This window comes from Pongo abelii, chromosome 4 (genome assembly GCF_028885655.2).
Source record: "Pongo abelii isolate AG06213 chromosome 4, NHGRI_mPonAbe1-v2.0_pri, whole genome shotgun sequence".
Taxonomy (NCBI): Eukaryota; Metazoa; Chordata; class Mammalia; order Primates; family Hominidae; genus Pongo; species Pongo abelii.
This window is the reverse complement of record NC_071989.2, coordinates 152,579,130-152,605,050: the sequence shown is the minus strand read 5'-3', so window position 1 is coordinate 152,605,050 and position 25,921 is coordinate 152,579,130. Positions and strand designations below refer to the sequence as shown.

The following is a 25,921-nucleotide window of genomic DNA, read 5'->3' as shown; positions in this document are numbered from 1 at the left end:
CATCAACAAACTGGGCAAAGTTTTCAAAGGACTATTAGAAAGAATCATATATGTTATTTAAAGGAAGCACTTATGTCTCATCCATGCCAGTATTCCTAGAGGTCCTCATATTTATTAAGGCTTCCATTGCACTGACTGGGTGTCTGGCACTGTTTCAAGCACTGTATATATCAACCCATTTAATTATCGTAACAACTCTATGTGGCAAGTACTATTGTTATCCTTTCCATTTTACAGTTGAGGAAACTGAGGCATGGAAGCAATTTGCTAATGATCATGTATCTGGTGGTAGCAAAGCTGAGATTCAACCTCAAGCTGCCTGGGCACCAAAATCCATGCTCTTAACTGCTATGTTATGCTGCCTCTGGCATTAAGAAATGATAATTAACATTTATGGGAAAAGAAGAGGAAATGGAATACTTTGGCAGTAAGAAAATTAAGAAGGCAACCTTGTCGGTCTCACAGTACAGTTTGCCTTCTAGTAGAGCTCTTTTTCTATTGGGGATATTTATCAATTTTGCAGCACTTTTCTGAATCCTGGGTCCCTCCTGGGTTGCTCCTTAAACCCTGGTCACATCCAGCTTCAATTTACTCCTGCTTGGATGAACCAACTAAAAGGAGACCACAGGAGACTCTGCTGCTGGTAAGTGTTTTTCTCAGTTCCCTAGAGCTAGAATATTTGCACAGGTGCTAAAAGTAGAGTACCTTTCAGTGAGAATTCCAACTAGTATGTAAAATGCTTAGCACTCAGTGAAAGTTAGAAAATAACATTATTATTATTATTTAAAGCATCAATCAAACCATCACTGCCCTCCAGTTCTTCTATTAAGAGATAATACAATAGTATATTCAAAACAGTAGCATCTATGACCAAAACAGAATATTGCAGTAAGAAATTTTAAAAATTCATTCTAAAGAAATATTTATAAAGTACTATACCTACATTTGTTCCAGGCACTGAATCAGTATAATAATGAAGATGACAGATACAGTTTCTGTCTTCACAAAGCTTACAGTTGGAAAGACAGGTAAATAAACAAGTATAATACATTATTATATGTGCTGTGATATAGAAAAATAGGATCTTAAGAGGCAAAGATAAGGGGTACCTAATCCAGGTATGGTGGACTAGGAAAGTCTTCCCAGAAGAAGTAACTTCTGGATTGGGAAACTGAACATTTAGCTAATCAAAGCAGATGGAGGCAGAGTTCCAGGCAGAAGGAACATCACGCACAAAAAATGAACATGCAAGTAAACAAGAGTATCCAAGAACTAAAAAAGATCTGTTGTGGCTAAGATTATAAATGCAAAGAGGGCAGGATGGCAACAGTAGAGGCTGAGGAGGGAAGCAGAAGTGATTTCACAAAAGGATGTGGTTCATGTTAAAGAGTTTGTATTTGAATACAAGAGCAGTTGTAAGACAATTATGAACTTTAAGCAAAGGAGTGACATGGTCAGTCACTCCTTAGAAATCTCATCATATTTGCAGCAAGGAGGATAGATCCAAAGGGGAAAATACTGGATGCAGGAGGGGGAGAACAATTTAAGTTCATTTGCAATAGTATAGAAAAGCAATAAAGGAATGCTCATGGCCTTTCCATCAGCGGAGATGGAAAGAAGAGGATGGACCTGAGGGAGATGAAGGAGAAGAACCAACAGGACTTGTTAGAGATTGGAGAAAGTGGGGAGAAGAAAGAATCAGGAATGTCACCTATGTTTTATTCCTCCTTGGGCAACTGAGTGACTAACAATGCCATTTAGAGAAGAGGCTTGGGAAACACAAATGGTAAGTTCAGTGGAGTTTCAGCACAATTGAAAGAATACAAAGATACTCAAATGTAAAATCAGAATAGCCAGAAGGCAAACTTTTCTACCCAAAATGATTCTCATAGTCAACAGGGCCCACTGCACATCTTGGTAAGCTCACTGAAGCACCTGAATGGTAGCCTAATCTAATGACAAGAATGGAAGTGCAATACTAGACCTTGAATGACTGGAGAGAAAATAAGGGACCTCTTTGAATGCCTGCTTTGTCATCAGAATCAACTTGAACAATGGAGAGAATACACTCAATCGCTATTGATTCAGATGATAAATATGTAAAAGCTAACAATAAAAACATGCCCTTACCTTGCCTCCATAACATACAGCATTTCAGTCCTCCAATGCAAATTGTAAAATGGACTTGCTATCACCTGTGAAAACTTCTCAGAAATACTAAGTGAATCTGATTAGGCCTTTAAAATCTGGAGTCTAGATCTAACTAGCTTACCAAAAACATAAGGATTGGGGAGGGTGTGTTCATAATATCATGGAGATCATAGAGATGGATGAGCAAAACCCAGAATGCAAAATATTCAACATGACAACTTGATTTCACGAAACAAGTAAGTTGTAAAAAAGAGGAGAAAGAAAAAGAAAGAAAGAGAGAGAGAAAGAGAGAGACAGAGAGAGAAAGAAAGAAAGGAAGAAAGAAAGAAAGAAGAAAGAAAGAAAGAAAGAAAGAAAGAAAGAAAGAAAGAAAGAAAGAAAGAAAGAAAGAAAGAAAGAAAGAAAGAAAGAGAAAGAAAGAAAGAAAGAAAGAGAAAGAAAGAAAGAAAAAGAGAGAGAGAGAGAAAGAAGGGAAGGGAAGGGAAAACAGAGAAGAGGGAATAGAGCAAGAGAAAGACAGGGAGGAATTAAAAGAGATGTAAGATGGACATTTTACCACTTTGTTGCATATAAGTTATATGCAATATTTTTTAAATTATGAGAGAAAATAAAATTAGCAAACAAATATAATATAATATGTAGATTTCATTTGCATCTTGATTCAAACCAACTTTTAAGAACATTGTGAAGAAATCAGGAAACTTTAAACACTGACTAGATATTTGATAATATTAAAGAATTATTAATTTTGTATGTTATAATCGTATATGGTATAATACCATATAATGATGTTATGTTGCTTTTAAAAATAATTTATATTTTAGAAATATATACCATAGCATTTGTGGATAAAGAAATGAATTGATGTCTTGGATTTGCTTCAAAATAATCCAGCATTGACAAAAGGGAAAGTAAGTAGGAATATGGATGAAACAAGATTGATCTTGCTGTGCTAAGTGTAATTATTAGAGATGGGTGATGGTTACATGAAAGTTCATTATGCCATTATCTCTACTTTTGGGTACATTTCAAAATTTCTGTAATAAAAAAAATTAACTGATTTGCCAAGAAACACAATACTTGAGAAAAGCCATCGCAGAGGCAAAAGAAAAAGAGCAACAGTGCGTTATGATGCAGAAACTGAGCATTCATCTATCCATTTCTGGAAGACTTCTTTCTATGCATGGGACTGGCACTCGTCCTATGCGTAGTCACTCCTTTCCATGTTTAGTGTTTGGAGGTGTTCCAGATGGAGCTTTGTGGCACATTCTCAGCTATTTCCATTTCTAATTTCTTTGATTAGATACAACCTCATTAGGCTGTTAGAAACATTTGGTCTTCTCTTTCCAATCATATATATTTTAATGTGTCAGAACACTTGGGGGCAACTTCAGAGACTTCCCCTTTTCGCCCATACATTGACACAATTCTTGCTGCCAAATACCTTCCCTGATGCCACAGACCCAGGAAGAAACTATTTTAATCTTCTCCTACAAGGGACTGGGCTCAGGTAACAACTCTTGCTTGGCACAGAAGTGAAAACAGTATAATAAAATACTTCACTAACATGCTTATATCACTGTTCTATTAAGCCCAACTCTCAGTGCACAGCATCTTAAAGAAATAAGAAAAATTATGCCTGCTGCTTCTGCCCTTTATTATCCAATATCTGCCTGAGCATGGGTCTAAACTGACTTCATAATGAAACCTTATACTTAAACTGTGGTTTGTTTTTCATCAGAAATTAAGAAGCTTCAAATCTTAAGAACACTTTCTTCAGCGTAAAAGGATGCCTGATCCACAACTATTAAAAGTGCTCTTATGTACAAATACCCCTGGGGAAGGTAACATCATGCCTTGAAAGCATTCTAAGTATAATGACAGAGCAGAATTTTTCCTGACGAGCTTTGATTATGGCATGGGAGAAAGAACTGGAGAGCAGGCGTGACTCAAACAGAAGGAAAGAGGAGCAGCTAAGGTGAGACAACAGAAGGAAGTCACAGAGAGAGATGCTGGTAGTGTAGGGACCAAACCTCACATACCTTATGATTTTGGCCACTCTGCTATCCCTGATGTTTCACTTTGAATGTGCCAATACCATATCTCTATAGGTAATAAAAATTGAAATTATAACAGGTTGAGTATCCCTTACTCAAAATGCCTGAACTGGACATGTTTCAGATTTTGGATTTTTTCAGATTTTATGATATTTGCATATATGTAACGACATATCTTAGGGGTAAGACTCAAGTTTGAACATGTAATTCATTTATGTTTTATATGCACATTATACACATAGCCTAATGTAATTGTATACAATAGTTTTAATAATTTGGGACATGAAACAAAGTTTGTGTTGAGTACTTATATGTGGAATTTTCCACTTGTGGCATCATGCCGGTGCTCAAGAAGTTTTGGATTTTGAATCATTTTGGATATGGGATTTTTGAAGTAGGGATGCTCAACCTGTACTGGTATCTTTCAAGTAGCCAGGAGAAAAAAAAAGCTAGATTCATTTTAGGGTAGATGCATTTCCACCTGTTTTCTTATGAAAGCACATGCTCTTTTTTTTTTATTTTTTATTTTTTATTATTATTACTATTATTATTATTATACTTTAGGCTCTATGGGCACATGCTCTTATTGAAGCTTGTTAAAGTCAATCTTAGCTAAATTATTCACAGTGGCCAAAGCATATATTTCTCCCCAATACAAGGTCACACAGCTGAATTATAAATGGAAGATAATTTCTTGATCTACTTTTTTCCAACAGCCTATCTTGATCAATAATCCTGAAGATATATACTGCATCTAAAAGGTAATTTAGAGACTTCTGTGGAAGCAACTCTAAATTTTAGGAAAATAAGTAAAGAGAAGAAAGGTTAAAATGCACTTACAAGCTGCAATTTGTTGAAAAGATGATGAATCAGTGTGTCTGTTTCCATAATTCACAGAATTCAGAGTGTATGTTTTCAGAATAAGTGTCCTATGAATTAACCTCCCTAAGTGTGGTCATGTTATCACAGTTTTATTAGAGGCAAATGCCTTTAAATCTTAGTGCTTTCAGGCATTTGGCTGAAGTAACTCACTCATGAGTAGGCTTATGGAAACGTGCATAATTCTCTCCAACCAAGAACAATCTTCCCACTCTCTCAGGCATCAGAAGATGGCTCTGGAAATAAAGGTTCATTTATTTCCATGCACCTGTCATTTGGTTCCTAAGTGATGTGAATTGTTATTGAGTATCTAGTTCAAAATCAGGACTTGTCTTTTCCAGATTACACAGTTCTCATTTTATTTAGAGGTGAATCAAGAAGGCATTTTCTGATATTTATGACCTCACCTTCCACATAATGCTTGAAAAGTAATTATTCAGTCAGTTGGGTGGGAAAGTAGTAAAGAAACCTTCTTATTGTTTTAAATTAAAGCAAAGGACATGTCTAAAATACTTCGTAAGGCAATCCCTAGGGTAGACGTTTCTTTTCTATGTTCCTCTATCACTCATATTAACTCTTTTAGTTGCATATAAGTGAATCATAATCCATAGCATTTCACCTGTATTTTGGTGTGCGAGTGATGTAGACAAACACATTTCTTACCTGCCTCTTAAGCACATACAAACACCTGTTGACTTTTTCACTGTTCATAGTTCTACATTAACAAAACACACACTGAAAACCACCTGATATTGACCATCAATTCTAGGTCCACATGAAAATTTAAATGAGGTAAGAATCTAACTTATTCATGGTTGATAGGTAGATTTCGGTCTCCCAAATTTTTCTTGGAAGACTCAGAAGAAAAAATAGGCAAACAGGGAAACAAGAAGTCTCTCCCCATGATTATGAATCATCATGCTATGCACTAATTTCTTGCTGTTTATTTTTTACTGAGATATTGATCCATGCAAAGTGACTCTGCATTATTCCTGTGTTATTAAAAAACACTGATTGCTTAAATTGTTAATTCCTTAGATCTAAGGAGCTTGTATGTATATATATATATATATATATATACACACACACATATATATATATACACACATATATATATACACACACACACATATATATATATACACATATATATATATTTCCCCCTAAGCCCAGGAGGAAGTTGAGTTCCTTTGTGAAAAGCATCTTTGCATGCAGCCAACTCCCTTCTTTAGAGCATCTACCATGGTTTCGGCCCATTAACCCGAGCACAACAGCTTGATGAATTAATGCTTATATAGGCACAGTTGGCAGCTTCCAATTAAATAATTATGGCTAAGCAGCTGCACGGAAGCTGTTATGCACCCTAGAAAGCCAGCTGTCAGTTTCATTGGTCCTACGACAGAGGAAGAGTTAACACTTAGCTCTGGATGTTGGGTACAAAGGGGAAGTATATCATTTGCAAGATATATGCTGCTGGTATGAAGTTCCTGTGCATTTGTGCTAGCCTGTCCATGGAGAGATGGAGAACAAACTGTTCCTCAGAAAACTCTCAGCAATTCAACAAAGAAAGAAGAAATGACATAGGAGAATGGAGCCTGTCCAGAGCAATCTAAAGGGAAATCGTGTTGGACAGATGAGCCTTTGATGAACACAGAAATGCCACTGGTAGACAAATAAATTTCAGTGTGTGGGTCTCATTTATGTAAGCAAGTGACTATAAATCCAATGTGGTCTTTTTGGAGGGTATAACTGGTATGTTTCCACTTATTTGGTTGAAGCTTCTTACGATGATATGTTTTCAAATATTCAAAATTGGAGAACATGGTAAATATTACAAAGCTGCATTGGAACTATCTCTTAGATGTACTTCTCCAAAAAGTTTGGAGAAGATATTTCTTCTTCAGAATTATAGATAATGTCATATTCCTTTATGGGAAGCTAAAAAGCTGGAATCTTATCTCTACACTAGTGGGAAATTTACCAAAAGGAAGAAAACAATACCTGTCCACTAAGCTCTAGAATAAAGGAAGATAAAGGTTGTAGATAAAGGCCACAGATAGGATTAATGAACCAAATGATGTTTGTTATTGCACATCAATATACTCCTGAACTGATTACTGATTTTGTTCTTTTCCCACAGGTTGTTCTGGCTATGCAATACATGTGTCTTAACCAAATGTGTGATAGCTTAGTAGAGAATGACTTGGCTTCCCACTAGCCTCTTCACCAAGGTTCCCAGCACCATTGCCAAATGAATAAACATAACTAAGGAAAAAAACCAGTCCAAGAAATTCAGTCCTACTTTTATGTTTAAAGAAATTTAGATATTTTAATCCTGAATTCTGGATTTGTTTTAGAATAAGAAATCAAATGTTAACACTGGAAACATATTTCTTGTGGAATTTACTTCACCCAACTCCTGGGCCTGTTGAAAATCGGCAGTTAAAATCATGTACCAAAGAGTGCAGGCTGATTTACTCTTTTCCTTTCAGAGAGCAATGGCTCATAGTTTATAGTTTAGAATAATGCCATATCATAAAATGAGGAATCTTCAGGGTATCTTCATTTAAGCAAATGAACTGACCTCTAAGAACCCCTTACTTAAAAGGCTTCAATATCACTGTTTCATTTCCTCCCTCTCTGGCTTCCTTTTATGTCAGTAATTCTACCACCTCAGCTGTCTGAAGGTGTTTAAATGTGATTGATAATTCTCAAGAATCTAGTTCCTTTTAGATAGATCTTACATGAAGTTCAGCTTAAGTAAGTCTGCAGTGCAACTCAGGTCTCAGTACAAAAGGCTTCAGAATCAAACAGCAGATTTGTAAAACCCTTAAAAGCAAAATTTAGACTTGGGGGGAGCAGGGGGCCTTTCAGCAGTCTGTACTGCCATCTAGCCAAGACCACATTACTCATTGCAACATCCATTTGTGTTTTCAAAGCCCCTGATGAAAGCAAGTCTTCAGCAACCAGCTTAATAGACCTCAAAGTCCAGCTAAATGAATAGACAGCAGTAATTCATCCACTGAGTATACCAAGCTCCTGTGGACAAACAGCCAAGATGTAATAATCAACCTTATTTTCCCAATTCAATATCTGGCAAAAACAAAAAGGCATACATGCTTGTTCCATTTTACATATTGCATATACCAACATCATTTGCATTTTATTATTTTGGAGGCCTTTGAATATTCTGTGACCTCATTTGATAAAAGTTGCCTTAGGTTAGACATGAGAGCTGAATTATAACCTATAATCCTCTAACTACAACTCAAGAGTTAAAAAGAATTCCAAATCATGTTCCTTAGGTATGGAGAGAACACACAGACCATATACATTTGTGAAGAGCATTGACACACATAAAAAATTAAAACAACCATTTATACTTACGGTAGAAGACATATTCAGTGTAGCTTGACCAGATCTTGTCATCTGTATATTGGTTGATGAAAGATGCTGTCACCGATGAGTTACAGGCCACCATGTGGAATCCACACTCTGACAACATATCAAAAGCCCTTTCCAGGTGCTTGAATTTGAGATAAAATCTGGAGGTGTATCTTTCTGGGGCTCGATCAGGGTCTCTGCTTTCATTCAAAGTTTCTCCAAAGACTTCTTTTGCCAAGGAAATCCTTCCACAAACCAAAATCCGGGGAACTCTCCGAAACTTGGCGTCTGCCTGTCCCTCTCTGCCCAAGGTGCAGGATCCTCTGTAACCCACAGTAATGAAACCCCACTTGCGGTCGGCAGGGAGCAGGGAGGAAGGGGGGCAGATTCTTGTGTCGCTTCCTTGGGAGGCATCTTCAAAGTCACTGTGGCAGAATTCATCTGGGCTTTGCTTGATTTCATCGGGGGTCAGGAGTTTGACCAAGTCTGGGAGCTGGAAGTATTCAGCTTCCCTTTTCAGTCTTCCTTTTTCTGGAAAGTGATCAGGCAGGACCACCTGCCTGTCCCTGAGATAGTCCAGAATATAACGGAACAAGAATCCATCTCTGTCAATGAAAAACCTTCCCTTGGAGTCCTTGGCTAGATCATTAGCTGTGTCTCTCTTTGGGGAAAACATTTTCCACAGGAGGGAATGAGGGATGCTTATCAATGTGGAATGGCGAGTAAAATAAACTTGACCCCCAACATTCAGCTCTACCACCTCAGGGAAGGAGTTGGGAACTGCGGACCCTTGTTCTCGAGGATAATAACGACTACAGTTTCCACTCAGAGCCATTGTCCCTTTCTTCTGCTGCTGCTATTTTGATTTAAAGGTGCAATCCAATGGAGTCACAGCCTTATCCTTTGGATTAACTTGTAAGAAAGGGAAAAGGATGCTAACTTATTAAAAAATGACCTCCTCTTATCCCAGTATTTTTCCCCCAAGAAAGCAAAATGTATAAGAGTCCACAGGTGAAGTGATGCCGAAAAAGTAGTTTAAACCCTGGATGGTGGATGGTAGTGAGCTGCTACTTCATAAAATATAATCAACTCGTCTATATCCAATCTTCCATGAAGCTCACATGCAAGGCAGGCCAATTCCCCAGTTACTCAGATGTCTGTCTGAAGGAAAAGAGAAAAAAATATTTCCTCAAACCCGGAATGAGTCAGAAAAAGAGTCCTCTGGAGAGAGAGGGAGGGAGGGAAAAACAGAGGGAGGGAGAGAGAGATTATTTTACATAAGCAGCTCTGGAACTACTGATCTCAGCCATTCTTCAATTAAATCATAGCTTCTCTCATGCTATTTTGTGTCTACATGTTTATCTGTAAGCCTCTGTCTCCAGCAATTAGTATGAAAAACAATTTACTTGTAAGTCTACATTAAAAAGAAACATGCAATTTTCAACTTCTAAATGGGAATTTTTTTTTCAGCTGGACAGGAAAAGCAATAAGTCTTAGAGCTTACCTTAGTGAGTGCTGGAGACCCAGTTCTTGAGAAAAAAAAATAATAATAACCATTTGTAAAGCAATCAAAATCCACAGCCAAACTGAGTCTGGATCTTGTCAAATTCCAAACAGGTAAACGACCGAGGTATCAATGAAAACTGCCAGAGAGGTGTGCTCTTGGAAAATAACTATTATATATATGTATTTATATAAATGCCTATTTGTATTTATGTATGTATGTAGGTACATATGTATTCATTCCGTATCTTAAGTTAAAACAAGTCACAAAAAAGTTAAACCGTGATGAGAGGAGGTTGGGTTGAAGAAGTAAAGCAGAGAAAATATTCAACCAAAGCTTCCCCAGGGGAAAAGAAAAATGGAAAAAGAAATCTTTGGAAAGGATCCTTAGAAGAGAGTTGCAAGAGGTACCAGGACTTAGAAGCTTTTCAGAAAGCCCAGAAGCAGAAAGATGGAGAGATGTGCCCTGCTAGGGTCCCAGGTAGCCACCCCACCTGCCGGCAAGGGCAAACGGACTCCCATGTTCCCAGCCAGGTGGGAGCCGGTGGGAGCCAGAGGCCAACGCAGGGCAGAGATGCCGGCGGGGGGCCCGGGGCTCCGGCTTCTCTGGCGGCGGAGCTGGGTGGTTCCACAGTTCCCAGTGCAGTTCGGATGCTGTTGTTTCAGCAGTGCAGACAAGAAACCATCCAGGGAAATGACTATTACATCATCTTAAAGGAATATGGCTTGGAGAAAGCGGAGGCAGCTCCGAGTCACGTCCTCTTCGGTGACAGGTTGCCAGGACTGCACGGGGACGCCGCGCTCCGGCGGTGGGCACGCGATTGCCAGGCGCGCAGGGCTTGGGGCGGGGACGCAGTGCTGCGCAGCCACTTCCCTCCCTGTCCTGTCCTGGAGTCTGGAGTTTCCAAGGGCCTTTTCCTTCTTTCTTGTCTTTACCTCCACCACCATCACCATCCCACAGCAAATCCCTGCCCCCTACCCAAGAGGTAAGTTGTGAGATAAACACAACTGACTTTTTATTTGAAAAATCTACAAATCTTCCCCCCTCCCCCATCCTCGTTCACGGAATTCCTTCCTGCTGAAGGGCAAATATCCCTCTAATGCTTGTTTTAAAACACAGACACGCACACCAAATGACCCCAGTGTTCAAACTACAAAGTGTTTTTTTTAATCCTTTGATTTAAACCATATTCACTCAAATTCTCCCTTTTTTCTTTTCTATTTCATCTGCCTGCCACCACAACCTCCTAGCAAATAAATAGATAACTATTAATATCTATGTAGATAGGTAGATACATAAACACCCTCTCTGAAATTAATGATGCTCTTTCAAAATGAAGACATGAAGCACTGGCACCCACAGAAAGCCCACGGTTTACATCCATAAGTCATTATCTTAGCTTACCTGTAAGAAATTGATACCTGCAACCTTTTTCTGCGTTTGTTTCCTTACTGAGCATCTCTTTGGACGTGCCCCCAGCCCCTCCCAAGTCATCCCAAGAGGACTCTGGTGGAAGGCACTCCTGCTAAAAGACATTTTACTCCTGTTCCAGAGGGCTCCCTTAAGTGCATCATTAGAGTTTCAGTAAGGCATTTCCAGGGCAACCTAATCCACTAACAAAGTGCTTCCAGTTGAGCCTGCCAGTCAATAATGGCCCAGCCAACAGCTTACAGTAAGTCGGCCATTTCCCCTTTAAAACACCAGTGTCTTAGGGCTCACATCCCTGATAAGAATATAGTGCTTGGTCAATGAACAATATATGTGAGGCACACGCCATCCCAAACAATTGCTATTTTTAAAAAGTGAAAACCAAAAATGGAGGTGAACTTAGGAATTATACACATTTTATGAGAAACGTGTTTATTGCCAACTCTTGCCCAAAAAAATTAGCTTGAAGATACGCTCAACAGTAGGATAAATTAGTTTCTACTTTAACAATCTTTTCTTTCAATAAGCATTGGGTTACTGAACATATTCAGAGCATTAGCTAACATTCCTACACCTGATTATATTTGACTTTGTTTCTTTAACTAATGCATTAACCTGTTCTGGCCTCAATCGTTAGGATTTTAATGCTGGACCAATCAAGACGATGTCTGTTATGTGATGCACTTATATCGCCATCTAGTGCCCTAAGCTATCAGTGCAGCTCTGTATCTGGCAACTTAATAGGGCCAAAACATTTAGATTTTCTTTTATTTTTAAGTTTTTATACTGATCTAAGTTTACTTGGCATGCACTGCTCACCACGACAACAAAATAAATATTTCTTTGACATCAGGTCAAAGACAAAATAAATCTGAATTCAGACCTATTAAGTACTGGTTTTGGTTGTAAAGTAAGCAAACGTTTTATTTCTAAGAGAGTAGGTCAAAACGTCATGACGATAGCTTTGGAGCTCAGGTATTAAAACATTGCAGGGACAGTATGGCAGTAGGTGGAGGAACAGAGTAAGAAAAATCATAATCTTTTAGAGCTAAAACGGACTTGAGGAATGAAAATTAACTATCTCATCTTAGAGATGCAGAACTGAGGAACAGAGAGGGTCAGCACTTCCTCAGGGTCACACGATTCCAGAGTAGCAGGATGGGCTTTAGACCACTGACTCTGCAGGATAACCGTCCTCATTTTAACCTTAGATATTCTTGAATAGGAATAGAGAGGCGGCAAATTTAAGCAACAAGATTTTTTTTGAAACAACAAATTTCAAGACATTTTCTTGAAATTTGAAACAAATTTCAAGATTACTAAACATGTTTTTAAAAAGCATGCCAATAATTAATATTAATATTAATACTCTTAAAAAGAGTATTAATATTAATTTAAATTGCGGAGTTAAAAGATTTTATAATATAAAAGAAGAATATTCTGAATTTTTAAAATGAGGAGTTCTGTTCATTGGTCTGGGTTTTATAGGTTAGGTTACTTTTGAGACAAGTAGGTTCTTAACTTTTTTGGAAAATGGACTGTTTAGAGAATCTAATAAAACCTAGGAAATGAACCCACAAGCATAAAAGTTTGCATTCACTGTCAAGGCAGAACCTCTCAGGAAAGGCTGATTAAAAAGAGGAACTGGTGGGGGGACCATGTAGTTGATGATTCACATAAGCAGAATTCCTCAAATTTTGACTATGAAACTTCTTTTTGAAGTGAGATTACACATACATTCACAGAGACACACTCTGAGAATTGAAAAATGGAAAACATTCACCAGACAACCTTAATCTTGGAACCCATGATTTGATCATACCACCTGAAACATTTTGAATTGGTATTTTTCATAAACACTGTACATATCCTGTTTTGCACAATTATATTGCATCATATTGTCAATTGTTGTGTGCTAAAAGAGTTTGTTTATTATAGTAAGCAGTTAAAAATAAACACTTGCTTTGCTAACTCTATTTGGGCATATCTACTTTTTAATCTAAATGGAACCTCAGAAAAGCGAGATGGTCTAGGCCTCCCTCACCTTCTGAGAGATCAGGGGTTTGGTTCAAGATTGGCCTGAAGCCCATTTATGTTGGGGTTCATAGACCTCAGGCTAACATCCCCAGATCTGTACTCCTTCTTGTTTCTTTAGTCTCAGGGATGAAAATGAATGAGAGGTGAGATTAAAAAGATAAAAGACTTGAAGGAAATAAAGCAATACACCCCACAAAGAGATTTAAATAGTGCTAGAGTAAGCGAATGTGTCTCAGGGAAGTTGTCGGTAAGCCCGGCTGTTTGGTGCCTTAACAAGAGGCAAGAAGCCAAGTCTAGGCTGTAAGTGTATTCCTAGCCTTCGTGTCAGCAAATAACACCGCTAGTGTTATTATTCTCTCCTGGCAGCTCTCCGCTGAAACACTGTGGGATGGCACTCCCGGACTGAAGGCTGAACAGCATACGGCAACAGATTTCTCTTAGAGGAAGAACAAGGAAGAATGTTCCATCCTGTTCTTTGTAATATTCAAGCATATAGCAAATCAAGACGTATGTTAGGTAAATTGTGAAATTGATAAAATATGTTTTCACCTCTGTTTCCTACTTTCACATGCACAGCCAAATATTGAAGGGTATATTCTCAAAAGGACTATTTTAATTTTGAAATAATGTGATCACTCTCTACATTCCCACTCCTAACACATCCTTAAGCTTTCTCTGCCCTCAAGCAGAGATAGCTTTCATGCTGACAGCCTTCGCTATCAGGGAGGAAACAGATCTCATAAACTTACTTATGCTAAGATGCTGCACACTCATCGTGTTATGTGCTCCCAAGGACTCCTGCATTATCACCATTATCTTAATAGCTGCTGTTTATGGAGGGATGACCATCAAGTCCTCACCACAGTCAGTCATTACCCCTCTTCCAGTTCTGCCTGGCTGGCTGTGTGACTTTGAACAGGAGACTCATGTCTCTGAGCCAGCGTATGGTGGCAATAAAAAGACCTGCCTCGCAGGTGTGTTGCGTGGACTAAATATGAAGATGCAGGTAAGTTCTCTGGCACATTCCATGGCTTTTAGCAAGTGCTTAATAAATGTCATTAGTGTTCATGCTAGTGGTTTAAAATATCTGTATTCATTGTTGTTAAACTCCAATTGAGGCATAAAGAAATTACAAAAGATGCCCAAACATAGAAATTGAGTTCTACATCCAAAATCATTACTCTTTCCAGTATGAAAATTCAGGTTAAGACCATTGCTTGTTATAAATGTATTTATTATTCATGGGGGAATTTCAGGATTTGGTGAGGGAGATGGGGTGGCAGAGTGGGGAACTGAAAATAATTGGTATCCCAGTGGTTAAAAATGAAAATGCCACTGTCTTTTGCCAGACAAGATTATTTCCCTGGTACCCTTTCATTTATACTACATGGATTTATTAAGTGCCTATGTTGTGTCCAGCACAGTGCTAGGTAGTTGAGATGCAAAGCCCAATTTCATATAGTCTCTGACTCAAACACTCACATGCAAATGCACACACAAACTCAAAATCCTACCAATGGGGGAAAAAATTTAAAGTTACATTGGCTGGGTATGGTGGCTCCCACCTGTAATTCCAGCACTTTGGGAGGATGATGTGGGAAGATTGCTTAAGGCCAAGATTTTGAGACCAGGCTGGGCAACAGCAAGACCCTGTCTCTACAAAAATAAATTAATAAATAGAAAAATTAGCCTGGTGTGGTGGTGCATTCCTGTAGTCCCAGCTACTTGGGAGGCTGAGGGGGGAGGATAGCTTGAGTCTCGAGTTTAAGGGTGCAATGAGCTATGATGGTGCCTCTGCACACCAGCCTGGGCAACAGAGTGAGACCCTACCTCAAAAAGAAAACAAAGTTATAGATTCTTGGGCACTGCCTTTTATTTTCAGAAATATCCCTAGTGCTATATTTAGCCTTTGGTGTTACATAGTTCACATATGATTTTGACAAACCATTTAACCTCAGATGGCCTCTGCTTCCATATCTATAAAATGAAACCATATCCCCTTAAAGAGATATCATGGCCAATGACAAAATAGAGATCAAATACAGCTGTCAAATCTTCAGACATTCTAGGAAGTAATTTGCTATGTAAGAAACAGATGAAGAAGGCAGCAAACAGTGATCTTTCTTGTTAACGTAAAGCCTGACAAGAAAGAATTTGGATTAGACTTGTATAATCTAAAAGTTGGGAGTGGAGATCCTTCGAGGTCATCCACTGCAGCCTCAGATTCGATAAAAGCTTCATAGCAGATGTTCAGCCAAGTCATTTCTCTCACAGTTTCTCCCTGAAAATACTCCTGATTTCCACTGTCATAAAATACAAATGCAAGCAAAAGCTGTCTGTATCACCATCGTGCCTCCGAACACAAGTCTACAGGATAAAGTTCTTCTAAGTGAACTATAATTTTGAGATTTGATCTTTTAAAAAAAAAATTATGCTACTCTGAAAAAAAAAGTACTGCTCTTCAGGCATAAAGGCAACATTATTGACTATATTCACAGGGTCTAAAATTTTTGCGGTGTGCATATATGTGAGTGTGTACGGAAGCATACATTTCTGTAGTAGGTACAGATGTGAAGTCACATTTTAAATTTGTCTTCAAAACGAGGAAGCACTTTGGGAGGCAGAAGCGGGCGGATCATGAGATTAGGAGATCGAGACCATCCTGGCCAACATGGTGAAACCCTGTCTCTACTAAAATACAAAAAATTAGTCGGGTGTGATGGTACGCACTTGTAGTCCCAGCTATGGGAGGCTGAGTCAGGGGAATCGCTTGAACCCGGAAGGCAGAGATTGCAATGAGCCGAGATTGTGCCACTGCACTCCAGCCTGGTGACAAAGCGAGATTCTGTCTCAAAAAAAAAAAAAAAAAAGAAAAAGAAAAGGAAGCTGTTCTGGAACAAATGGTCAAAGTTAGGAGTGTAAAATTTGGCCATGAAGTCAAGTAAAGCCAACTCCCACATATGTGTTTTAAAACTGTAATCTCATCAGTATGAAGCCTAACCAACAGAAATATACTTATTTCTGAAAATTGGTTGGCAAATGAAAAACATAGCTGCATGATTAGCTGCACGATTCTCAAACAATTGGTTTTACTAAATATACATGCACTATTTTAGGAATGGCCCTAAAAACAAGACGCCTACCTTTGCCTCCCCTGAAGTCCTTCGCCTACAGCCTGTTGATCCATGTCGTGTTATTCCCTGTGTGATGTTTGTTAGCTAAATTGTATTACACATGTTGGTGGAGTCTTCTTTATGTCTGCTCTATATGCTATGTAATATATCTCTCGGTAAAGCAGTAGTGTAAATTGCAAGCCAGTAATTATCAACCTTTTATCTCCTACCTAGGGAACCCATCTTTCAAAAGGCATCTTTGTTGTCATTCCATAATATGCAACAGATACAAGCGGAATGAAATCAGAATCAGCTTAGGTGTTAAGTTCAAAAATATTTATTTTTTAAAAAATCTTCCAGAACTTGCAATAATAAATATCTCAAATGTCTTTAGAGTGCATTTTAATTTTTTTCTAAATAGTTTTATATATGTGTAAATGGAATTTGTGGAATCCCCTGAAGCAACTTAAGGAAATAGAGTTTTGAAATCCTGTTTGTAAACAAAAGAAACAGGTTTTAGAATCAGGCAGAACAGAGTTTGAAAGAGGTACCTACCAGCTATATAATCATGAGCAAACACTTTACTCATTTATGCTGTTGATGTTACTGATCCCTTTTCTGAAAGCCTGGCTCTCCCTTCTAGGAGAGGAATAGGAGAAAGTAAAGTGATACTCAGAACTCTAAGCACATTTGCCCTTGGAGATTGATAATTAGTTCATTTAAAAACAGGGTTTCTAACTTGGAAAGTATCTACACCTTTCAAAGGATGATGAATAGAAGAAAGTGAATGAACAGGCTGGCTCATTCAAAACAGATCACATCATTTTACAGTGATTCAGCACAGTCACTTTGGTATAGCGATTGTTTGTAGAAGGCGTTTTTCACAAATAAATCCAAACATGTCATACTCTTAGGCTGAAATGAATCTTACCAGTGGCATCTGCAGATGGGGAACAGCAGGAAGAAAGAAGGGCAAACACCAAATAACAAATGGAAAGATTTAGCTCAAAGAGCAAAATGGAATTGTTTTATTAGAGGCCTTGAGGACTCAAAGCTAAGAATTGCAGATATGCTCTGAATACCACCTTTTTCCCTTTTGAATTATTTGCAAGAAATCCATGGGGCAGGGGTCATTTTTCATTCTTGGTACCCTCAAGCAGGTAGCACAAGGTCTGGCATCTGAGAGATGCTCAATTAATGTTTGTTTAATTTAATTGCAGAACCAAGAGCGATATCCTCAGAATGGCCCAATGAAACAATTAAAAAGCTGATAGGGTCATATCAGATGGAGCTGTTGGTTAGGAATATAAGGTAGTTGATTCCAGTTTGTTTCTCAGACATTGAGTTCTACATGCTAGCAGGGATCTTTTCATTTGGTCAGGTCCGAGAGAAATAAGCTGACTGTGAAAACCACCCTCTCTTAACCCACTACTACAAAGAGGTATTCATGTCTTCAATGTTGGGTCAAATTGGAATGGAAAAAAGAGAAACCTTTAAAAGAAACACTGCTGAAAGACTAAGAGATCAGAGTTTCTGGTTTCAAAATTTCACTGACACCAGTTCCTTAAAAGATTCATGTCTGTGCCTGTGGCCAAATAAATTAATAAAATTAACTAACCCAATTGCCAGGCAATTCCACATACATTTTCTATCTTAATTCCTAAAACAATCCTGAAATGTTAGCATTGTGGGGAAAATAAAAGAGCCTCCAAGAGGTTAAGTAACCAGCAGCGGATCACACCAAACCTGTCTGATTCCAAGGTCCTTTTTCACTACACCCAAATTATTTGGGCATATAGTTTCTTTTATTAAATATGCTCACTGTGTACCCAATATATTTTGGTTTGGCATCACAAAGAACACCAACACAATCCAGCATAGATCACCACTATATCCCCAATCACAGTTCAGTGCCAGGCTCGGAGTAAGCACTCTATACCTATTTGTCAAAGGGTTGTGAGAATGAACAAGCAAATGAATGAATGAAAGAATAAACCACCAATTAGGGCAGTGGTATCCAGAAGTTTCAGCTGGATATAACAAGCATGTGATCTAAGAGTGTAGCATATCTAATTTTCTTTACTCCTGAAATGTTGGTTCCAAATGTGAAAAACGAAATGTTTATGAATAGAGCATCAGAGAACTGACCCTTCATGAATCCAAAAGGATAAGTAATATATATGTTTATGTTCCAGAATTTAAAAGCTTATAGAAATAAGACATTGCTTTTAGGATAAGAATTTACATCAGAACAATAAAATTCTAGTTTTTACTTTTTTAAAAGTGCTTATATGCTTGAAAAATATGATTTACTGAAAAAGTATTTTGGCAAGGTACCAGACAATTATAATCCAACTATTTTATGCATCAGTTACTCTGCATTCTTTCCAAACATGTGTGCAGGGTGGGTTATGGAGTTAGAATGCCTGATAATGATTGACCTACATAGACACACATACTGGGCACAAGATTTAAGGGGCCAAAGCACATAATCCAAATACGAGCTAGGAAACATCACCTTTTTTGCTGTACAATGCAGATTTTCACAGCTTCTGCCAAGGAAATTGCACGTTACCTTTACAGACAATGATCTGAGCCTCAAGCACATCTCACAATTACCCTAGGGGTCTCTCAAAATGACAGGCTGGTACCATTGCAATGTGCAGTTCCAATAGCTGCCAGAGGACATGGGACAATTGTTTGAAATGGAGCCAATGTTGTATGTCTTCCTGATAAATCTGGTTGCCATTCGTCAGGAAAAAGAATGCCTATGAACAAATGGAGTGACACAAAAAAAGATTTATGTATCTGATAGAACCTGGATTCAACCTGGTGTCCCTTGAACAATCTCTTGAATTTTTCATATATTTAAATGAGGTCTTGAGATGTATGTATCTGTGTTGTTGATGTGCCATAATACAGGACATAGAAGCTACAATTACTCCTGGATAGGACATATAATACAATTATAAATTAAGATTAAAAATTAGAAGAAAGGGCTAGGGATGGAGAAATCATAAATGCTTTATTTGCCCCAAAGACAGTAATAAAATACCTTCCTTTTATTGCCATTGGTCCAAGGTCATTTATACCTATAAGGGTGAAGAAAGAAAAAGTAACTGCCCAATGGAAGTGACTGATGGAGTTTTATTATTGTGAGGCACTGACAATAATAAAAGTGCTTCACAATAGTAAAAACTCACTTCCCTCCAAAAAAATAAGATCACCTGCAGGGCCACTGGCCAATCAGAGCCGACATAGAGTCCTTCCCTAGAGCCCCACATAGTAATGACAACTAAGATTGCCGGAGTCCAACAAAATACGTTTTGAGCTCCTTTAAAATGTTTCGGCCATGTCTCTTATTATCATTCATTTACTCAAATATTTATGTATCTATTTGTACAAGGAACTATGTTAGGCTTTGTAGAAGATGTAATAGTGAATCAAACATGAGTGTTACCTTCGCTAAGCTTATAATCCAATAGGGGAAAACACTCTATGTCTGACTTGGAGACAACTGGCACACAGGAGAAAGTGATGACTGCTGTTAAGAGAAGAGGAAAAAGTTCTATGAGAGAAACAGACCAACCAAAGGCAAAGTAATTTTTTGAAACTCTAAGAAACATCATGCCTAGAACAAAGTGCCCATTAATAAATTATTGATGAACTAAAGAAAGTGCCACTTTGCATTACTATACATTTACTCGGTATGAAGTCAGAGAGGCACTCATTTAGAATTCATTTAGAGCTGTTCCAGACAGGGCTGATTCATTAGAGTGCTGATGATCTCAGAAATATTTTATATGTGTATATAAATGTAAGTCCGTTGCAGCACTCTACTGTACAGCTAATCTGTATTTGGTTCTCAGCCAGTGAAGACTAAGAGCCATTTGAGTGGCCCTTCCCTCTCCATTTGTTGACTCCACCAGCTCCCTCTTTCTGTGGTTCCTTGTGTGCCAGTGAACACTGAAGCTCAAGATGGCTGACAAAATGTGACCAAGCTACAGTGCTGGAGATTCTGAAAAAATCATGAAAGGTGCTGGATGGTAGCAAGCAGGTTGCACTGCAACAACCTCAGATGCCCCCAAGGAGGTGGTCTAAGAAACCCAGATCAACAGACATTTGTTGCCTGGTAGAAATTCTTTGAGATTTTGAAGCGCAACATAAGCCTTGCAGCAACCCAGAAAGATAAGAAAGGTAAATAGAAGAAATCTTTGGCCAAAGGCACATATAGCATCAATTTAGTTAATGTGATAATTTCCAGGAAGAGATTCCCCCATGCTAACAGGGTATGCCTATAGTTTAACATTGGGGGATGGTGGTAGAGGAGGATTTCAAGCACTATTTCTATTTCAGATACACAGGGAGTCCTGTAATTAAGGATATCCTGAGGGTCTGGGGAAGTTGACGGTGTAAGCAACAGTTCTTTAAGGCAAGTGTGTGACACAAAGGAGATCTAATAAAAGAACAAGTTACTTTTGATCAGCACAAAATGACAACATTGAAGGATTTGTGGTCACCTTTCATTACTGCAAATAAAATTTTCCTTAAGTTGACCTAGTATTCACAAATTCATAGTATTCACAAAAAATACCAAAACACAATTTAAGTACTAAAAATGATTATTTCTTGCACAGAGAAGCAATAGAGCATCACGGTTAAAAGCGTGGGCTTTGGGATCAGAGAGTCCTGGGGCCGAATCCCACCTCCATTATTTACCAGCTGGGAAAGTTACATACATCTGAGCCACAGTTTTCTCATCTGTACAACAGGGGTAATAATTGTACTTCCCATACAGAGTTTTGTGAGAACTAAATAAATAATGCATGTTGAATGCTTAGTTCACTAACTGGCCCATAGTAAATGCTCAACAAATGTAGCATTTGCTATTACAAACACATTGCTTCGTGCCTTTTTAAAAATGAATTCTCCCCTTCCCCAAACTGTTCTAATTATTAGCTCCACAAGAGCTCAGGGTAGAGCCATATCACTAACATTGACCAATCCTTCCTCTGGACCCCTTACAGATGTGAAGGGCAGGAAACAGAGCAATCATATAAATCTCCCTTGTGGATGCAGAGCCTCCTACTGAGAGGTGGTTTGGATAAGTCAAAGAGCACTATATGGCAGTGTTGTAATGTTTCTTGTATGGATAACACATTTTCTTTTTTTTTTCTTTTATTATTATTATTATTATTATTATTATTATTATTATACTTTAGGTTTTATGGTACATGTGCGCAATGTGCAGGTAAGTTACATATGTATACATGTGCCATGCTGGTGCGCTGCACCCACCAACTCGTCATCTAGCATTAGGTATATCTCCCAATGCTATCCCTCCCCCCTCCCCCCACCCCACAACAGTCCCCAAAGTGTGATGTTCCCCTTCCTGTGTCCATGTGTTCTCATTGTTCAATTCCCACCTATGAGTGAGAATATGTGGTGTTTGGTTTTTTGTTCTTGTGATAGTTTACTGAGAATGATGATTTCCAATTTCATCCATGTCCCTACAAAGGACATGAACTCATCATTTTTTATGGCTGCATAGTATTCCATGGTGTATATGTGCCACATTTTCTTAATCCAGTCTATCATTGTTGGACATTTGGGTTGGTTCCAAGTCTTTGCTATTGTGAATAATGCCGCAGTAAACATACGTGTGCATGTGTCTTTATAGCAGCATGATTTATACATTTTCTACTTGACAAGTTATCAGTGTCACCATCTCTGGCCCCATAAGCTCCAGAATTTGTTCCTCATTTGTTAGATGTCACTTGTCCCAGCATGGTGCTTTATATACAAGGATATCTGAGTGAAAGTCTGCACATTTTTAATGTTCTCTTCTTTTTTCCCAAATATTCCCCCTTGTTGACCTAATTCAGTCTCAGTGAACCATCATCACTGTATGCAAATGACTGCAACATCTAAATGCTTGGCCTTGCTTTCTTCTCAACTTCCATACACCTGCTGGGCATCTTTACAGAGATCTACCAGCACCTTACACTCAAGTCCAAAGCTAAATATCTGTTTTCCACTCTCATCTTTTTCATTTCTCCAAGTTCTCCTTCTGTGTTAAGAGCATCACAGGTTTCTTAGTCCAAGTGAAAATCCATCATCTGATCCCTCCCTTTCCATTGGCACCCAACACTCAATAATTAAATCTACCCACTTTCTCTACTATACTTCTTTCAGATATCTCTTCTCTTCTCTTCCATTTGTCGTACCTTTGTTCTTTGCCTTTTACCCAAATTTGACTAAGAAATAATTATGGAGCCATGAGCCAGGCACAACACTAAGCTATAAGCTCTATGTGTTGGGGATCCAGAAATGAATAAAGTAGACCAGCTCTTTGCCATCATGGAACTTCTATTATAGGCCAGAAACAAAGATAATAAACAAATAAATGAGCAAGATCATTTCATATAGTGAAATGAGCTATGAATAAAATAGAATAGGTAATATTAAAAAAAATCTTGTTTGGGGCAAGGAGAAGAGGATTGGTACTGCAAGTGAGGCTCTAGGGAGGGGAGCCAGCTATGTGAAATGCTGGGAACAGTGTGCTCTAGGCAGGTGGAATGGCAACAGCAAAGGCTCAGCTGTCTGAGGTGAAACTAAGCTTGGCTTGTTCAGGGAACCAAGAAAGCCAGCAAGTTGGATCCCAATGAGCAAGGGTGAGAATGCAGGTCTGAGAAGCAGGCAGGGAGCAAACCATAGATTTCATTCTATGTGTTATGGGAAGTCATTGGGAATTTAAAGTTGGAAGTGACATGCTCTGGTTTGCTTACTTTTTAAAAGGTGACTTTGGCTGATATGGGGATAACAGATTGTCAGGGAAACAAAATTAGTTGTAGGGAGATCAGTGGGGAGAATTCACAGGGATTTAGTGATATATGATGATGTCTCACACTAGAGTGAAGTAGAATAAATGAGGAAAAGCTAGTGAGGATTTTGGGGGTACAGGTGGTGGTATTTCTATATGGACCTGTTAATGTTCTTCCTCCTTTCAAGTTTTTTCATCTCAGTTCATTTGACATAAAGCTAACAGTGTCCTCTTTCTAAAGATGCCATTTTTTGCCCAGATATCTTAATTGGCTCCCCATTGCTCATAGAATAAACTCCAAAGTCCTTGGTGTATATTCAAAGCTCTCTGCTATCTGGCCTCACCTTCTCTAGAGTTCCATACAAATGGGCTGATAAGGAAAGGGAAAAAAATGGTTACAGAGACATTCAAAAGTTCTGAGATAAATCATTTCACAAATAGTGATATTCATAGAAAGTGATGCTGGTTTTTTGATATGTGAAGGACCAGCATTCACAGCTCTTCAACTGCTCTTAAAATCTGAAAGGTTCTGTCATAAATGAAAGAGCCACAGTGCCTCAACCAGTGGCTTGCTTTAACTTCCAAGGGAAGAAATAGGAAAGCTCTAGGAACTAGAAGAAATCATGTAACCCCTTAGAACACAAATAAATAGATGAATTAATTGATTTTGTTACAATCCTTCGCTTCATTTGTTCCCTGGTCTAAAATCTCCCATGATAATGCAATTGAAGTGAAACCTCATGACAAAATATAATGATCAAGCGAAATATAAAAAGGCGGAACTTGATAGAATGAAATTGTGTATCACATTGAACATATGATTTCCTTTCTCTTCTGCCTTTAGTAAGCATTTCTTGGAAATCAAAAATTCATGTCAAGATCATCAAAGCCGACTTGAGACGACATCAGGATTAACAATCTAGAGTAACAGAAGGGGGCAGTGTTATCACAGTCTCTTGCATCAACTTGAAACCTTGAAGAAGAGAAACTGAAAGTTACCCTGAGTAACACTGTTCACTTACCCAGCATCCTGAACTGAGTCCCAATTTCAATTACTAATTTCTTTCCACTTGTGAAGTCTTAAGCTCCCAAAGTCAGCAATGAGATGCCCCCTTTGGTCCACCAACTTGACATACCCTGCCAAGCCCTATGAGAAACTGATCCCTTCTCACTCTAGCATCAAGAAATGCAAGCCTGTCTCTATATTTACCTTCATTATTAATTATTCTGCCTTTTACAGAATGAATGGTGAAAGAAATTCACTTGTATTGACCATATACGAAATATACTTTATATTTAACATGTTATCAGAAAAGGCCTAAAGTTTATTTGTACTGCTGAAAAAAAAAATGGAAATACGCAGCTCCATACAGAAGCACTGCCGCAAACACTCACTGTTAGCCTGAGATGCATAGAAAAACAGGGAACTGTCTCAGCCGTCGAGATAATTTAGCAGACAAGTCTAGAGAGAGATAAGTGGAGGCAAAAGCTGGTAAACACCCCCAAAGAGGAGGTGAGATTTCTTAAAGAAATCTGAGGAAGGATAACTCAGCCAGCTGTCTTCAGGGCTTAGGGAGGGAGGATGAGAGGAAATATCATGACTAGACAGAGTTGCTATTGCACTTTGAAGGACAGGTGAAACCTAGAAAACAGAAGCTAAAGGTTCTATGTAGAAGGGAAAAGTGGTTGAAAAAATATGTGTGTAAGTGTGTCAGGGGGTATATGGAGGGGAGCGGCAGTTGGGAAAAGAACAGTGAATTATCCAGTTTGGCTGGAGCAAAAGGCACCAGTAAAAGAATAGTGGAGGAGTTTGAACTTAATTCTGTAAACACTAAGTAGTCATTGTGAGTTTTTGAGCAGAAATGACAGAAACAAGTTTCTCAACAACCACCACTTCTACAGAGTAACTCAGAACTCATCTACCCTCTCCCCAGCATCCCTTTGCTCACTTATCAGGGAGGACTTCCACCAATGATTCCTATTCAATGTCCCCACTGACAGGTGTGGTTTTGACATTAAAGTAATAAGAATTTCAGTTTTTACAACAGTATTAAAAAATATTTTCCCTCCATCCCCCAGCCATGAAAGAAAGGGAAATAAAGAGAAAAGCTGCTCTATAACCCATTTGGCAAAGTGAAGAATGGTGTACATTGATGTCGCATATTAATGACAACCAGTGAGGCTCACCTTCAGCAGAGAATGAGGATGTTTCATGTGTGTTGTGGTGTGTGTGTGTCTGTGAGTGCCCATTCACTCATTCATTCAGTAAATGTTTGTTTAGTATGTTCCACATGCTGGGCATTGCTATAGGAATGCGGATTCCACAATGAACACAAAAGAGCTGAAGCTCCTGCCTTCATAGAGCTCACATTCTAGACAATAAATGAATAAGCATATAGAATGTCAGATGATAATAAACATAGTGGAGAAAAATACAATAGAATATTAATTACTATGTTACTGGGGAGGGGTATTAATAGCAAAGGGACAGAGGGGACAAGGAAAGAGGTAGGGAAAAAGTGTGTTCTTTAGTAGTTTAAGCTAA

At 38.4% G+C, this 25,921-nt stretch overlaps 1 protein-coding gene and 1 long non-coding RNA gene across 6 annotated transcripts in view; one reads left to right on the top strand and one right to left on the bottom strand.

Moving 5' to 3' along the window:
• Nucleotides 1-25,921, bottom strand: part of KCTD16 (potassium channel tetramerization domain containing 16) — a 315,260-nt gene that overhangs the window by 269,957 nt on the left and 19,382 nt on the right. The window contains exons 1-2 of one of the 4 annotated variants that reach the window (XM_002816033.5): nt 9,976-10,926; nt 8,475-9,632 (exon numbers count right to left, since the gene is read on the bottom strand). In XM_002816033.5, the coding sequence (XP_002816079.1) occupies nt 8,475-9,306 (832 nt within the window). In that variant the 5' untranslated portion in view covers nt 9,307-9,632; nt 9,976-10,926. Of the gene's footprint in view, nt 1-8,474; nt 9,633-9,975; nt 10,927-25,921 lie in introns of those variants that run through there. The other 3 variants (XM_054556014.2, XM_002816032.5, XM_054556012.2) reach the window with 3 other exon arrangements.
• LOC129059561 (uncharacterized) lies at nt 10,760-16,942 on the top strand. Of its 2 annotated transcripts, none has more exons than XR_010140048.1 (3): nt 10,760-10,960; nt 13,807-14,446; nt 16,788-16,942. It is a non-coding gene; the product is annotated as an uncharacterized LOC129059561 (long non-coding RNA). The 2 variants fall into 2 exon arrangements; XR_008525533.1 differs by having other exon boundaries at nt 10,803-10,960; nt 13,807-13,956.